This window comes from Phragmites australis, chromosome 3 (genome assembly GCF_958298935.1).
Source record: "Phragmites australis chromosome 3, lpPhrAust1.1, whole genome shotgun sequence".
Classification (NCBI taxonomy): Eukaryota; Viridiplantae; Streptophyta; class Magnoliopsida; order Poales; family Poaceae; genus Phragmites; species Phragmites australis.
Window position 1 is genome coordinate 6,944,286 of NC_084923.1, and position 15,549 is coordinate 6,959,834.

Here is a 15,549-nt window from a genome sequence, read left to right on the forward strand (position 1 = left end):
TCCCAACAGGTTTGATAAGAACATCCCATATACCACGTCACATTAGGTTTGGTAAGATCATCGTATACACCACGTCACATCAAGTAATAAGGTCATCACATATACCACAACGGTTCTAGTAAGATCAAATCAGCAAGGGTTAGGGCCTTGTGCCCTATAGGCCTGGTGCCGGATTAGGAGAGGCTGAGGTGGCAATGACCGGGATGCCAAGGACTGGGGATGGAGCGATGAGGGCCGAGGTAGTGGACAGGGGTGAGGCACCGAAGGCAAGAGCAGGAGCACTAGCAATCAAGTGTGGGTGCCTAGGCGCGGGAAGGAAAGTCCATCACCTTTGACGAGCAACTTCTACGATCCTGTCCATCTTGGCAGCTTCTTTCGCTACTTTCTTCAAGATGAGGATTTTGGGTGCATCAATCTCCTCCTAGGGGCGGAGTTAGGATTAGGCGATAGGGGGACTGAAGAGAGATAGATTTGAATCGATTTTAGAAAAACAAATTATATGTGTTGAGATGAATCCATTTTTCATGATCAACTTAAAATATCTTTATTCTTGTTCACATATAAATTCATCTATAGTAGTAAATGCATGATCTTTTATATAATGGATGATGATATCTATCTATTCAATGTTTTGATATTGCCTTTGCTAGTTCGATATGGGTTTACTATAAAAGTTGCTAAAAATCTTTGTAGTTAAAAATAGCCAGAGCTCAGATCAATAAAGACTAGAATAATTAAACATGAATAATGAACATTAAGAACAAACACTTTATACTTAGTAAAGTTTAGCAAGAAAAAAACACTTCTTTACATGCATTTACAATAACCGCGGGTAGAAAATTTTGTGTTAAAAAAAAGACATATGATACTTAAACATATATAATAAATAAAATGAGTTTATATGCCAGTGAGCTTTTAAATTCTTTAGCAATATGTTGCTCATCTAGAAAATATGAGGCTTATGTTGGTTCTACCAATGTTAATAATAAGTCTGATTCCGCGATTAAAGAGTTGTTGCCAAAAAAGAGTATAACGACACGAGTTAGAAATCAAGCACATATATCGACTTGCAGACAACCAAAGTTTACAGACATATAATGTAAAACAATATCAGTCCACTGATTGGTTCTAGGTGTTAGGTTATTAATTTATTTTCTTGAGGAGAACAAATATAACTTTCACATTGCTAATAGATGCATAAGAGGGCTGTCCCCTTGTCTCCGCCACTGCCTCCTCCTCGGTCAGACAGAAGGCAATACACATCTTACCCTTCTTGTTTCTATTGTACCGGTAGGACTTCCCAGCTATACCACTATAATTTACAAAAGAATATATAGATAAGAATGCACCGAAATTGTAACACCCAGGGACTACCATAAGCCCAGAGTACTACTAAATCTAACCTACAAGACCATCGAACATTAAAAAAAATCGCAACACCTCCCCTAAAATCAAAGATACAACTGACATAATCACACATAGAGATAAATAATAATTTATATATTAACACACTATCAACATATAAATCATAACAAACAAGGGACAAACCTCAATCATACAAAAGTACCATAACATGTCAACCATACAACAAAAGCGTCCAAAGAATCACCAAAAAGATATCACAACAGGTAAACCAAAAGATAAATATGATTGTATAAATGACGTGCAGCTATCCAACCCGCATGCTCGTCATCATCTCACAGTGCACCTGGAGAGACAGCAAATGTGAGATTCGAAAATCCCAACAAGTGAATTGCTTTAACAAGTTACTAAGCTATAGTTGATTAAACATTCATCTTTACCAATGATAATAATTGAACAAGTTAACTATATCTAAAAAAACATAATTAAGCCTGATAAAAATAGAAACAATCACATATTATCATCTGCTAGCTATGATTCACCATATCAGTTCATTCCAAAACGGTATTAAAGACTCTTTTGCAATATAAGAACAACATCGAAGCAATTAAAGTAAAGACATCCATATGAATACATATGTATACACATGATATGATCTTACTCACACTTACCCTCCATGTGCAATGTAAGAGTGTACGCCGTACCCCTCCACGGGCAACGTACGACGTTGTACCGGTACAGCCGCGGTCATAAGACGACGATAAAACTTCCAATACATAAGATGCATATGTATGACATGCTTCATGCATATGTATGACATAACTTCTGAAGATATGCATAACCCTTCAAGAGTTGCATACTATGATTAAAAATACAACTGCAAGAGGATTTATGTCACTTCTTTCACTTCTTAATTCAAGATCTAAGTAAAATTTGGAAATATAAATAGTAAAGTAACAAGTTCATGCATAATCCGAAAGACAACTTCCAACATAAGTATATACCCCATGCTTCGCATACGAGGAATATAAACAATTGCAACAAATAAAACATATCCCACTACCTATACCTCATAATCTGAGGAAAACATCTAATATTCATAAGGCGAAAAGTAACTAACATGTTCACATTTTAATTTGATAAATCATTAGTAAGTACGGCAATTAAAAAATATAAGTAGCTAAATATCAAGTTAAAGCGTAGTCATCCGCTATATTCACTTGCCTTCACCGACGACAAATACGGAAGTTAGCTACGTCCCGAAGCGGCACCACTTGAACAAATGCATAAATTAGAACCAAAGGCCACAACAGCAAAGTCAAAAGGAGACATGCTCCTAGGCCTGAAAAACCCGCATAAAAGGCAATAACGAAAACGTTGGAGAAATATCTACTGTTTGACTAGCTCGACGAATGACCACACTGTTTTATCACTTACTCCAAAATTGTCCATCCAAAACGAACAAGACCAATGCCATCGGAAAGATATCAACGAGACCCACAACTTTCATTTTAACTATATGATCGAATTCAACACTGATTAGACCTCAATTTCAAATTAATTCGTTGCACGCTAAGTGGGCCATCGAACACTAATCCGACAACGAAATCGATCGTTTCCACCCATCTACAAGCATCTGAGGACTATTTAGGAAGTACCCTTACTGTGGAGATCGACGATTGAGGACAAATTTTGACATATCTTGAGAGAGCCCCTTTTTCTTCTTCGTTTTTCTTCTTTTTCTTCTTCTTTCTTCTTCTTCTTCTTTCTTCTTTGCTCGGTCGGCCCCCTGCCTTTTCTCTGCTCCTCCCGCCCCTGCCCCCCTGATCATTGATTGGTGGTGCTCTGGCCAGGCGACAGAGGCCGAGTTAGTGACGGTCGACGGGTGACGACCAAGGACAGCGGGGTCTGCTGGGGCGGCGACAAAATCGGTGACCGAAGGTGGCAGCTAGACTAGGGTTTGGTTGGAGCCGATCGAGCATAGGGTTGAATGGGGGAGTCAAGGTGAGGACCGATCCCCCAATCTTATCTTTTTTCTTTTTAAAATTTTTTCTTCAATCTAATGATCTAAATTTGTTGGGAAAATTATAAAAATACCATCGCAAAAGAGTGTTTGTTACTAAGTACCATTGTAAAGTTGCTGAGTTGCTAAATACCACCGCAAACGCGAAAAACTCTGAAAAATACCATCGTCGGCGTTAAAACGCCATAAACAGTACTCGACAGCTCCAATTTCAAAATAGTGGTCTTCTGTTACTCCAAAAATCTTAAAAATTTTGTATGTGTTCCATAATCCATGTGCAACCCATTTTAATTAGATTCACCTAAAAAAACCTATGTATAATTTAAACTAAAATTCTCCAAAAGACTACTTTTATAACTTCTAATAATTATTAGGGCATCAAATAAATTCCAAATAATCTAGGAAAATTTACTAATATTCTTATTATATGATGGAATAATTTCTAAAATTATTTCCTCTATTAGGTTATATGGTGAAAAAATGAGTTTCTTTGTAATGCTCTATTTTTATGCATTTTTATCATTTCATGTGATATTCTTCTTTTAATTAAATTTGATTGTCACCATATAACTTATAGCTGAAAATAATTTTAGAAATTTGATCCATCACATAATAAGCATATTAGTGAATTTTTTCAGATGTTTTGAAATTTATTTGAGGCTCTAATAATTATTAAAAGTTATAAAATTAGTCTTTTTTAGATTTTTAGTTTAAATTCTACATAAGACTTTTTAGTGAATCTAAATAAAATAGGTTGCTCATAGATTACGGAACACGTACAAAAAGTTCTAAAATATTTGGAATAACAGAAAACCACTATTTTGAAATTAGAGTTGTCGAGTACTGTTCATGACGTTTTAACGCCAGCAATGGTATTTTTCAGAGTTTTTCGCGTTTGTGATGGTATTTAGCAACTCAGTAACTTTGCGATGGTATTTAGCAACAATCGCTCTTTTGAGATAGTATTTTCATAATTTCCCCAAATTTATTAGGATCGTTACGGCTTGTCCAAACAGAGCGTTGGATAGCAAAACGGAATCATCTCGATGAGATCTACGCATCCGTGGTCTCTGATCATCTAGACGAGCAACGATTCAAAAGGTCAAATTTCTGCTCCTCGCAGGTCCCACGGTCAACATCTTTTTTTTTTTAATTTCTAGGGTATTACAGAAATAAGCGATAAAAAATGCATGTAATAAGATTACTTTGTAGATTCACCGAGATGTCCAAACAGAAGTCCAAATCAACGATGCATTTCACCTAAGGAGCTACCACACCACATAAAGCTAAAACACACATGTAGGCAAGTTACTTATACTCTATACGGCATATCATCAAATACCTTAGCAGAAAAGCATAGAGAAGCATACTTCTATCACTCAACCAGGGTACAAATGGAAGTGGGAGCAATAGAAAATGTGAAATAACTCTGCTAGCCTGGTAATATGCTTGCACCAGATGTCCAAAACGACAGTATTATTATGACCGGAGGGAGTAGCTTTTAAAGAGAACGACAATAGTAGTAGAAACAACAGGTGTCTACATGTGCTACAACAAGAAAGCTCAGCTGTAGATGAGATGGATCACAATAACCTTTATCCATTCTTCAAAGGAGATTTGGATTGCGTTTTTGCTAAGGAGATTTGGTTCAAGACTCTTCAAAGGGTCCGTTTACAGGCTTTGGCGCCGGGTGCCATGGACAGCGATTTCCAGTCTTGGTGGTGCAGAGCGCAGCATAGAGTGGCCAAGGAGGTTTGCAAGGGCCCAAACTCTTTGATTATCCTTGTGGCGTGGTACATCTGGAAACATCGCAATCGATGTGTCTTTGAGGGGGAGCGACCGTACGTTGCTGACCTGTTAAGCGCCATCCTCGAAGAAGCCTAGTTGTGGTGTTTGGAGGGTGCTATAGGGTTGCGTCGGCTGTTAGATTGAGTATGTAGAACTGGGTCATTCTTTGATGTCTATGGCGCGATATAACTCAAACTATAACCCGGCCGTTGGCACAGTTTTGTATTTTCAACTTCACTTCTCTTAATATAATGATACGTAGCTCTCCTACGCGTTTGAGAAAAAATAATAATCTTTATCCATTTATCATCAGTTGCCAAAAGCAAGCAGAAAAGTATTGTATCACTTGTGACTCAGGATTACCCATCAGGTGGAACAAGCTTTCAGATTTAATCAGAATCAGATGCACATAGTGAAGACAAAATGTATACCGCTGCAATAGAAGATATATGCCCATAAAACAGCACACAGCAACATTCGATGAAATTTGTAACAGATACCACTAAGAACCAAATCATCCTCACCACTTGTTCTTGAAAAGGGATTTAAGAACACAAGGGTATAGTCTTATAATCTGCAGGAGGGCAAAACAGGATAAAAACCATCAAGAATGACAGTCTGGCTGAATTGTGCCTCATCCCGTTAAATCATCAGGTGCAGATATCTAAATCACTTGACTCAAAAAATTTCATTAGGTGAAACACGCTTTGATATTTAATCAGAATTAGAAGCAGATAATGAAGACAATGTATATCACCACGATCAAAGATATATGTCCATAAAAACAGCACATACCAACATTTGACGGGATGTGTAACACATAGAACCAGAACCAAATTATCTTCACCAATCCTTCATGGCACAACCCCCACGGCCCCACCCCTTGTTCTTAAAAAGGGTTTTAAGAACACAAGAAGGGGTAAAGTCTTATAATTGGTAGGTGGGCAACAAGGTAAAAAACGATCAAGATCGACAATCTGACTATGCTGTGGCAATTGGAAAACGCAAGAGAGGACTCTCATAATGTCTATGCGTGTCACTGCAGTACGTGAAATTTTTCCAGGTGGTTAGTGAGTGAATCTGAATTCCCTCCTCTAAGAAAGAGAAATTTAATCAAACTGAAATTAAAGAAATTTAATACCAAAAGAAACAAGGGTAATTTGGCCAAACAATCATAATTGTCCATTGCGTATACAATTTCCACAACATGATAATTTGGGAAGCAGTACTGGGTCCTTCTTCGCAGGAAGCCGAAAGCCATCCAAAATCCGCAGGTAAAACGAACCAAAATGCAGTAACAAAATGTTGAACCCTCTATCCAACCCCCTCCCCCTCCCTCCATTCCTCCCTCTCACTATCCCTCCATGCGACCCCGCTTCTCCCCTCTTTCTTTCCCCTATGCCGTAAACCCCTCTCAACTACCATCCAAACCCCCATTGTCCCGATCCTACAACTTTCCTACCACGGAAACCACATCGTCCCGGATCGAGGGGAGAGGAGGAGAGGGAAAGGAAGGGTTCTTACAGAGTCATGGTGTGGGCACAGGGGTGGTGGTCGGCGGCGCCGACACGGAGACGTTGGTCGGCGGCGATGATTTGGAGACTTCCTGCTCCTGGGTGGAGCGGAGAGTGGCGAGCGAAGCGAGTGAAATCGCGCGTTCCGTACGGCGGATATTTATAGGATGAGATCACCCGGGTGGAGGAAACGAAGCGCTGGGTGGTTTCTGTCGTCATGCACGTCAAAGGAAATCGGGTCGCTGGGCTTCCTGGGCCGGATTGGTAGGCTGGGAGAGTGGCCAGGCCAGACTTTTATTTATATATTTTTAAATAAAAATTACAAATATATATACGTTCATTCTGAAAAATTACAGATCCAGACTCATATCGTATTAACGGGAGACAGGGGTTTAGATCTGTAATTTTTAAAATGAACACATAAATTTGCAATTTTTTATTTAAACGATAAAAAAATAAAAAATCCGCCAGGCCATTGTCCACCTCCACCGAAGCTACTGCCATTTTATTTTTTTTATTTTTTTTGCGATCACCATGTTATGGGTTTATTTTTTATCAGTTAGAACTTGTGTCAATAGATTTCGATGCATATCTGGAATTGGATGTGATTTGTCAGAAGCTATTCCATACGAAAGCTATTGCGCCATCAAACACTAGTAACAATGCATGTTCCTCCAAAGCAGATGACTACATAGATCTGCATTGAAGCGTCTCGGATACAAAATTACAAACCTTTGGGCAACCCAGAAGGTAACATGAACAATCAGGATGAGTGTGCAACACTGCACGACGCAACAAGTACTTCAGGACAATTAATCTCTATGGCATTCTCATTTCATATGCTATTTTTTACAATATAGACTAGCAACTATGTGTGTGTGTGGGGGGGGGGGGCAGTAGCTGAGTGCTTGATCTCTCGTATAAGTGCCAACAAAAATGTCATTTACAGTTCCCGCCCTTCAAAAGTGAGCGCCACCGTCAGCTAAAGCCCTGTCATTCCTTGCATATGCTTCTTCATTGCCCGATCTCTCCTGTGATGATTCCGGCCACCTCTCCTTCCACCGCTGCCACCACGAGGAGTTGGCCCTCCTCGAGCAAAACCCTGTGCTGGATCATGGTCTTCATTATCCTCAGTTAAATGGTCATGGTTCCTATCGCCTTGTCTAGCATCACGGCCAAAACCTTGCTGGCCATTAGGGTTCCCATGTTCCTCAGCCGGGCTGCCCTGATTCCAGCCCCCTCGTCTAGAACCACGGCCAAAACCTTGCTGGCCATTAGGGTTCCCGTGTTCCTCAGCTGGGCTGCCCTGATTCCAGCCCCCTCGTTTAGCACCACGGCCGAAGCCTCGTCCATTAGAGTTCTCATTCTCCTCTGGAGGGTTGCCTTGACCTCTGCGACCTCTTCTGCCTCGGCCGCGGGGATTCAAACCTCCTCTGCTGAAGTTGTTTGCATCATCAACCTCCTCTTCCTCCACATCTATATGCTGCCTGTTGGGAACTCCAAAAGGAACATTTCCTCCACGGCCAAGACCATAAATTGTATCTTTTTGAGTTTGCCGAATGACAGCTGCTTCTCGAGCACTAGATACCGCAACTGAACCAGCAACCTTATAACTGTAATTTTTCCCATCCTTAACAAAAAACTGAGGTTTCTTTTGTGAACTCCATCTTGGGCCCTGTGATGAAGCTTCGGTGTCATTGGCATCATCAATTTGCTCATAACTTGACTCTACCACACTGAAGCCAAGATCATCAAATGAATCATCATACTCATCTTCATATTCATACTGGGATTCAAGGACAGCAGATCTAACGGCATCTTTAGCTTTTTTTGACTCCAGAGTTGCAGTGTCAGGCAAATCATCATTGGCCTTCCTTGTAAATCTACCTTGTGGGACAGATGATACAGATGAGGATGGGCCTTGGGATGCTGATGAAATTGAAGATGGGCCCTGGGATGCTGATGAAACTGAAGATGGGCCATCTTCAACAATGTAACGTGTCTCAGCAACTTTATAGGGTTTGTTTCTAATTTGAGTCGCAGTCTCCACTAATATGCCCTTTCCTTTATCTTTAACAGCAGTTGGTGCGAGTTTTTTCTGTGGCATCTCTTCTGATGAAGTATCCAGAGCTAGAAGATCTTGATGAAGTGTGCCTTCTAATATCCTTTGGATAACTTCCTCGGGGTTCAGGTTGTAGGCTTCCAGGCAAGCAGCAAGGAAACCCTTCCCATAATCAGGGAAAAGGTCCTTTATCTGACTTATCTTGGACTCAATTATCGCCGTTTCCTCATCCTTCTGTTGTAATTCACCACCAGAAGAGACTGGCAAATCAGGTACACTATTCCAAGATGTGTGAGTAGATCCACACAAACGCGATATGAACTGGAACTGCTCATCATCCATGTATATCCATCCTGTTAAGAGTGGGAGGAACACAAAGTACATTTCACAAAAGGTTTCCGGCATCAAAATGATTTGAATGTACAAGAAAATGTGGCATATAGATCAATTAAATAATGCTTCTTTACATGACAGAATCTAGAGAAAACTGATACAAGTGAACACTTCCTTATGAAATCATACTCAAAAGTATCAAGGATGATAGCAACAAAAGTAGAAGCACCACAACAGTTGAAATGTTGAATACAAGCTTTAATGGGGGTAAAATTCTCCTTTACTCCAAAATTGACTGCTAATGCAGCACCACATTAGTATTCAGTTAAAATATTAGTCCTCAGATCTAAAATACCTAGGACACGCTTTGATCAGACGGCTTTTAAGTGAAATGGTTGAGGTTTCTAAAACGGCATGTGTGATTTCACAAAAAGACACCCTTCCATTAAAAGACAACTCTCTATATCACCCTTTAGATATAAATAGTCTAGAAGTTTTAATATGCAATTAAACATCACTGAAACAACAGAAAGCAAAGCGCGGGCTATAACACGAACAACAACAAAGCCTTTTCATCCCAAGCAAGTTGGGGTAGGCTAAAAACACAGGCTATAAGCTAGTGCTAAAAAAACTCAATTCAAATGAAGACATCAAAGACTCGCAAGCATGAAAAACTCCTATTGGATGGTGAATCTGACAAGAACATTTCCTTTTAACAAAGGATAGAGAGTTCCTGTCTTCAAAAATTTGCCGTAGAATGAGAGCTGATACTTTCTAAAACTGGAAGTTCTAAGCTTCTAACTTTCTAAGAAACAGAACTGAAGCTTACCAGCTTTTCAATTGTGTTAACTAACACAGTGATTGTAAGAGCAGGCATCATAGCAGGATAAACATATTTGATGAATATATGCTGAAAGTGTCCTCATATGAGGTATTAACACTTTATGATGACCTCTACAAATAAGTTATAGATCATATACTAAACATTATAAGCACTGGGTAAGTATTTGAGTGAGAATTTTGATTGTATACCTTTGTTCCGGATATTGCCTATCCGGTTCATTAACTGAAATTCATTTTCAAGAGCTTGGAGGAATGTATTTCCATGGTTCGCTTGAGAAGTGTTAGTGGCTTCTCCATTCATATCCTTGAGTGTTTGAACCAAGATATCTCCCCTGATCATAGGGTCTTCAACTTTAGCTGGAAACATCTTAGTATAGTCTTGAGTATCATGCTCCCTAAGTTGATCATTTAAGTAGCAGTAGTGCAATAATCTCCAACCAAATCTGACTGCTCTCTTTGACAACATCTTTATACCTAGAGCTATGTCGCTAAGTATGATATCAGATGATGCCTCTCCATTGCTCTGGGACCTGGACATAACTTTAAACCCCTGAAGCAATGATGGTAACAATGAACCATACAGTCTAGAAAGGGTATTCAATAATTCGTCAACCCCATAGCTGCAATCAAACATAAGTATCATTACAGAGTGAGGAAACAGGGGGAAATATCAAGGGAAAGCACAATCATTGCAATGAATGAGAAGCTTACCTCATTTCAAAATTAGTACAGAACAATAAAGAAGCAGGTTGATAAGCACCAACAAAGGAATCCAAAGTGACAATTGCATCATTTATAAAATCTAGCACCTGAGGTACATTGAATTTATCATCAATTCAGGAAGATATATCAAGCAAAAATATAGCAGGCACATCAGAATAAGTCTGGCACTGATAAAAAGTAACCTCCAAGAAGTCTTTCTGAAGCTGGCCATATCCATTAGCATTAGATCCAGGTGAAGTGAGCACCTGCAATTCAACTGTGATTAAAATGGTTCATACATATAAGACATCAGAAAAGAACTAATATCTGATAAGTGAAAATGCATGATAAAATTCATTATTGGTACTATTGGTCTCAATGTTTAATCACATTAAGAAAAAGACTTGAGTTATGGTATTTTAATACAAGATTTCTTTAAAAGGAAGACGTGAACTCTTAATCATAATCATTGTCAACTGCTGAGTATGATAATGTTAATGCATGTTCTGGAACAGCTAATAGATCATGTCAACTGTCAGCAATAAAATCACTTAACCAAACTAAGCATGTACCAGGACTGCTCAAAGGAGCAGGGAACAGAGTCAATGAGGAAGAACAGAGAGTATGAGATTATATACATTATTCTAAGCTGCCTACATATTGCACTCCCAAAGGATCAGGAGCCACAAACAATATGACTAGATATTGCACAGCACAGTGGAACAGATAGAACAAGGAGACCAGGAAAAGAGGGTATTTTGCACTTCAAGGAAGTGGCATGGTAGTGAATGTTGAAAAATATGGATCACCCTTCACAACAGAAGAAAAAATCCACAAAATTATATATTGTAAGAAATCCAGGAATCCGGAATAAGAATCATTGAGAGGGTAAATGAATGAACTGAAATCATCCACAAACAAGGCCATAAACTATTCAAAAACTTGATTTAAAAAAGAGAACATGTAGTAAAGGAGATATGAGATGTTCTACCACACCCACGTGATTTCTCCAGACTAAAGCATGCAAACAGTGATTATCAAATGATGCTCTGGAATGTTGCTACAAGATAAATAAGGAGTGAATACAAGGTATAAAAACAAATGACAAAAGATCACCTGTAATGATGTCATGCACCTATCATGCATTGTGTGGAAAATGCCGAGGAATTGAGGAATGGCTATATTAATGCTATCCAGAACGTTTGGCTGCACGTTGATAGCATTTGTAACCTGGAGATACAGAAAAAGTGTGCTCTTTATCAACAAACGTGTCCATATTTAAGAAAAATTAGCCAAAGACATATGAAAGAAATATAGATCGCATTCAAAATTTGTAAAAAAAAAAAAGAGAGAGAGCACAAGACAACAAAAATAATAATTCAGGAACCAACCAGTGAACTTGTCAACTTGCTGTTGTCATGCTCATAGATAGCACATATATCCAACAATTTTGGAAGATCAAGCAATTTTTTCTCCAGCACAAGGGCTACAAAGGAACGTTGTGGAACCGTAAATATTGTATACTTAAACCAATGATGCACCTCAATAAACCCCACTCAATGAATAAAGAGGTAGTAGAAATTTCACCTGTATGCTCCGTCGTACTAAGGGACTCACCACGGCCTGCTCCAGGATCCTTGTTTGAAGATCTACAACACAAATAAGAAGCATATCATAACAAAGCATGCAACTTAGTGAAAAGGTTGTAAAGAAAATTACAAAAAAGATGGGAAATGATAGAAATCTCACATGCGGTAGAGTACCATAAAGACACGACGGCAAAGCTCAAGCTCCCCAACAACCAAACCCGCTACTGTCCCTTTTGGGCCTCGGTGTGGCAAATCATACCACCGGTGCCTAAATTGTAGGTAACTATCCAGGAAGTCATGCAAAGAAGTATTCTGTGCCACTGGGAAAGGGTAAAAATTAGCATTAATATGTCATTCACAGTTTAGACGCATCTGTCTTCATAAGTACCAATTGTGGAAGATTGTCGTATCAAATTAATCATGTTAACTCGTCTAGTGATTCAGTTATTGTTTATTGGGATAACTTGAGTTCAAGAATCACGGACATGTGAGGACGGATCCTTATGCGGTTAAATCCAAACAGTAGTATTGGTAGCCGATAAGTCTATAAACATAATATTTACCCCTTTTCTCTAACTGCCTATTCAAGAATATGGCAAGACCCTGCATGTGCACAACTATCTAAGTATCTAGTACTTAGTGCAAAATAAAATGGGATTGTTAATTGTCTGACTAGTAGACTCCAGCTAGCGCAGTTCTTCTGTGCCAACCGCCATAACTTATATGTAAACCACTGCACAGGCATTTCAGGTGTAAGACAGTGACTTAATGCAATTCTGATTGCATTTTAAAGCTTTGAACAGATTGTCTGAGGTTTCTATTACATCATTCTGAGCATAATCGGAAATACAACTAGTAAATAACTAATAGCTAGAAATATGTTTTCCTGGAGCTCTCACTTGAATTAACCACAACGAACTGGTATAATTTAAATTGCACCGCAAACCATAAATTTGTTACGAACCATGACCTGCAACTTTACATATAGGCAGGAAACCATCACAACAATGCATGTATTATTTCAGAACAGGAATCAAGTTGTTCAGTAGGAATCAAACTACATGCAGACTCTAAGTGTTTTACAATCTTATCATATAGTACAAGTCCAACCACGAATCCTCAATTTAAGCCACTAAATTGTACACATACCAATACATAACAAAAGCTACAGTAAATCACTGAAAGAGAACTACAAAATTAGAACCCCTACCAGATCCCAAGCATCTATCCTTCCTACCAGAATCAAACGTTTCCTAACAAGTCAATACCCACTAGAATTTTATGCTTAATCGGCAGCATTGACTGATTACACAAAAACGCATAGGCATAACCGCATAAGAGAGATCATTAAGTTCATTCGAGCAACACTAAAACGCATAGGCATCCAAACAAGCACACCGAATTAACAGATTCGATCAGCGACTAAATGCACAAGCGAGTGTATTCGGCTACCCTGGCGCCAGAACTCGCGGGGCTTGGCGCGGAGGAGCGCGGCGAGCTCATCGTTGAGGAGGTCTACGACGTCCTGTGACTCCTGGGCGTCGAGGCCGCCGAGCCCCGCCGCGACCGCCTCGTCGTGCGGCAGGTACGCGACGAATCCATCGGCCGCTCCGCCTCTGCCTCCTCCGCTGCCGCCGGCGCTGGTGCTACTCCCGCCGGCACGGGACGCGGACGACGACGAGGCGACCGACGATCGGAGCGCGGTGGTGAGCGATGACTGGGGCGAAGGCGAGGCTTTTGGTGCGGCGGGGGCGGCGGATTTGGGAGCGTCGCGCTGCTGCGGCGGCGGCGGCTGCCTTGAGGCGGGGTGGTGGCGGCGGTGGTGGGAGGAGGAGGTTTTGGATTGCTGGGCAGGCGGCGCCGCCGACGACATGGCTGGATCGGGGTAGGCGGAGGAGGTGGATGCGGCTGGATCCAAATCCTCAAATCCTCTGAAAGTTAAAAGAGAACAAGCGATTCGCGAGCGGTAGACAGTAGTGAACAGTAACATCAAATCTTATCCGTCCATACGAAATCAACGACTCATGGTGGAATTGATGCGCTTGCCTTTGGTTAGACCGCTGAGGAAAGTAGGGAACAGAAGGAATTCAGCAGTTAAAAATTGTAAAACCTCACTTGTATAATAGTTTTTTTATTTACCTACTTACAGAAACTTTCAGTTTAATCTTACACCTACGAATTTAAAGTATTTTCAAATACTCTTTAGATTTATATGTTATTTTGATCATCATACGTGTGCGCCACATAGCTGTAGATCCTGCTACATGCCCTCTGTTGGCTCATCCAGTTTGGTGGGTGTGCAAATTGGTTTATCTTCGTAGCTCTCATGGCTTGGCTCCACTGCATCGCTCTCCTCTCAACTCCTGAGCTCGTCGCCTTAGCACACCTCTGCCCAGCGCTGATCTGCTTAGCGTTGAAGTGGCCAGCGCAGATGATCTACCAAGCGCAGAGGGCCTGATCATGATGATCGTCGTGAGAGCTATGGAGATGAGCTAATCCATATGCCCACCACGCTGGACAAGCCAACATAGTCCACGTGGCAGAATACACGGCCATGTGGTGCACACGTGTGACGTTCAAAGTGACATATGGATCCAAGGGTATCCGAAAATATTTTAAATTTGCAGATATAAGACTGAAGTAAAAGTTCTTGTGAGTGGTTAAATAAAAACATCCTATTATGGATAGTAATTGGACCCGTGTGTCCAGGTACCCGCGGGTTCTGTACCAGACGAATTCGGGTTCGGGTTTAGTTTTTCACCAACGGGTCTGGCGGATCGGGTATCTAAAATAGGTTAAGTTGGGTTCGGGTTTTCAGTTTCATCCACAGGTGCCCATGAGTCGCTAAAATCCATTCTCAAATAGTAGCCCATCCCTACTCCCATCTTAGCCCATCAAACACCCAATCTCCCCCCCCCCCACCTCCACGCCTCGACCTCCCCTCTGCCTCCACGCCTCCCCTCACCTCGGTGCCTCCACGACCTCTTGGCCCGGACGCCGCCCCTCCCTGGCCTACCCGCCCATCAGTCGTCCCTCTCCGACTGTAGCAAATATGGACCTTTTAGGTATTTATTTGATTTTGGTGATTAATGATAACATAGTCAATATGACTAACATGTTTGTCAAATATATACTTTAGTAGGTCTTATAGATGCAATACATAAAGAAGCAACTGATGCCGAAACTCAAGAAATATTGAATTGGAAGTTCTAAAAAGATTGCACACGCCGAATAGTCCATCGCTAAGAGATTTGTACATGCCAGAGTGTTTTCAGCAAAAGGTGCTCAGCAAGGTATACACGTTGGATGGTCCGGTGATAAAGAGTTGGCAAC

The 15,549-nt window shown here is 40.5% G+C and overlaps 1 protein-coding gene and 1 long non-coding RNA gene across 2 annotated transcripts; both read right to left on the minus strand.

Annotated features, from left to right (window-relative positions):
* Positions 1–1,479: 1,479 nt before the first annotated feature.
* On the minus strand, positions 1,480–6,853 carry LOC133910936 (uncharacterized). Its single transcript, XR_009908565.1, has 2 exons — positions 6,698–6,853; positions 1,480–1,708 (listed from the first exon to the last, which is right to left on the minus strand). It is a non-coding gene; the product is annotated as an uncharacterized LOC133910936 (long non-coding RNA).
* A 503-nt stretch (positions 6,854–7,356) lies between these two features.
* On the minus strand, positions 7,357–14,194 carry LOC133911853 (uncharacterized). The gene is made up of 9 exons (XM_062354284.1): positions 13,669–14,194; positions 12,377–12,536; positions 12,215–12,276; positions 12,019–12,113; positions 11,744–11,857; positions 10,831–10,893; positions 10,637–10,734; positions 10,115–10,545; positions 7,357–9,102 (listed from the first exon to the last, which is right to left on the minus strand). The coding sequence occupies exons 1-9, from the start codon at positions 14,087–14,089 to the stop codon at positions 7,670–7,672; spliced, it is 2,877 nt and encodes a 958-aa protein (XP_062210268.1). The 5' UTR covers positions 14,090–14,194; the 3' UTR covers positions 7,357–7,669.
* Between the last annotated feature and the right edge of the window lie 1,355 nt (positions 14,195–15,549).

What these genes read in the sequence shown, in the direction of transcription:
- LOC133911853 (XM_062354284.1), bottom strand. Translation starts at nt 14,089, where the DNA reads ATGTCGTCGGCGGCGCCGCCTGCCCAGCAATCCAAAACCTCCTCCTCC. An exon ending in TTTATGGTACTCTACCGCAT is followed by an intron (nt 12,277 to 12,376) that starts GTGAGATTTCTA and finishes TTTGTGTTGTAG; the next exon opens with ATCTTCAAACAAGGATCCTG. An exon ending in TGTACTAATTTTGAAATGAG is followed by an intron (nt 10,546 to 10,636) that starts GTAAGCTTCTCA and finishes GTTTGATTGCAG; the next exon opens with CTATGGGGTTGACGAATTAT.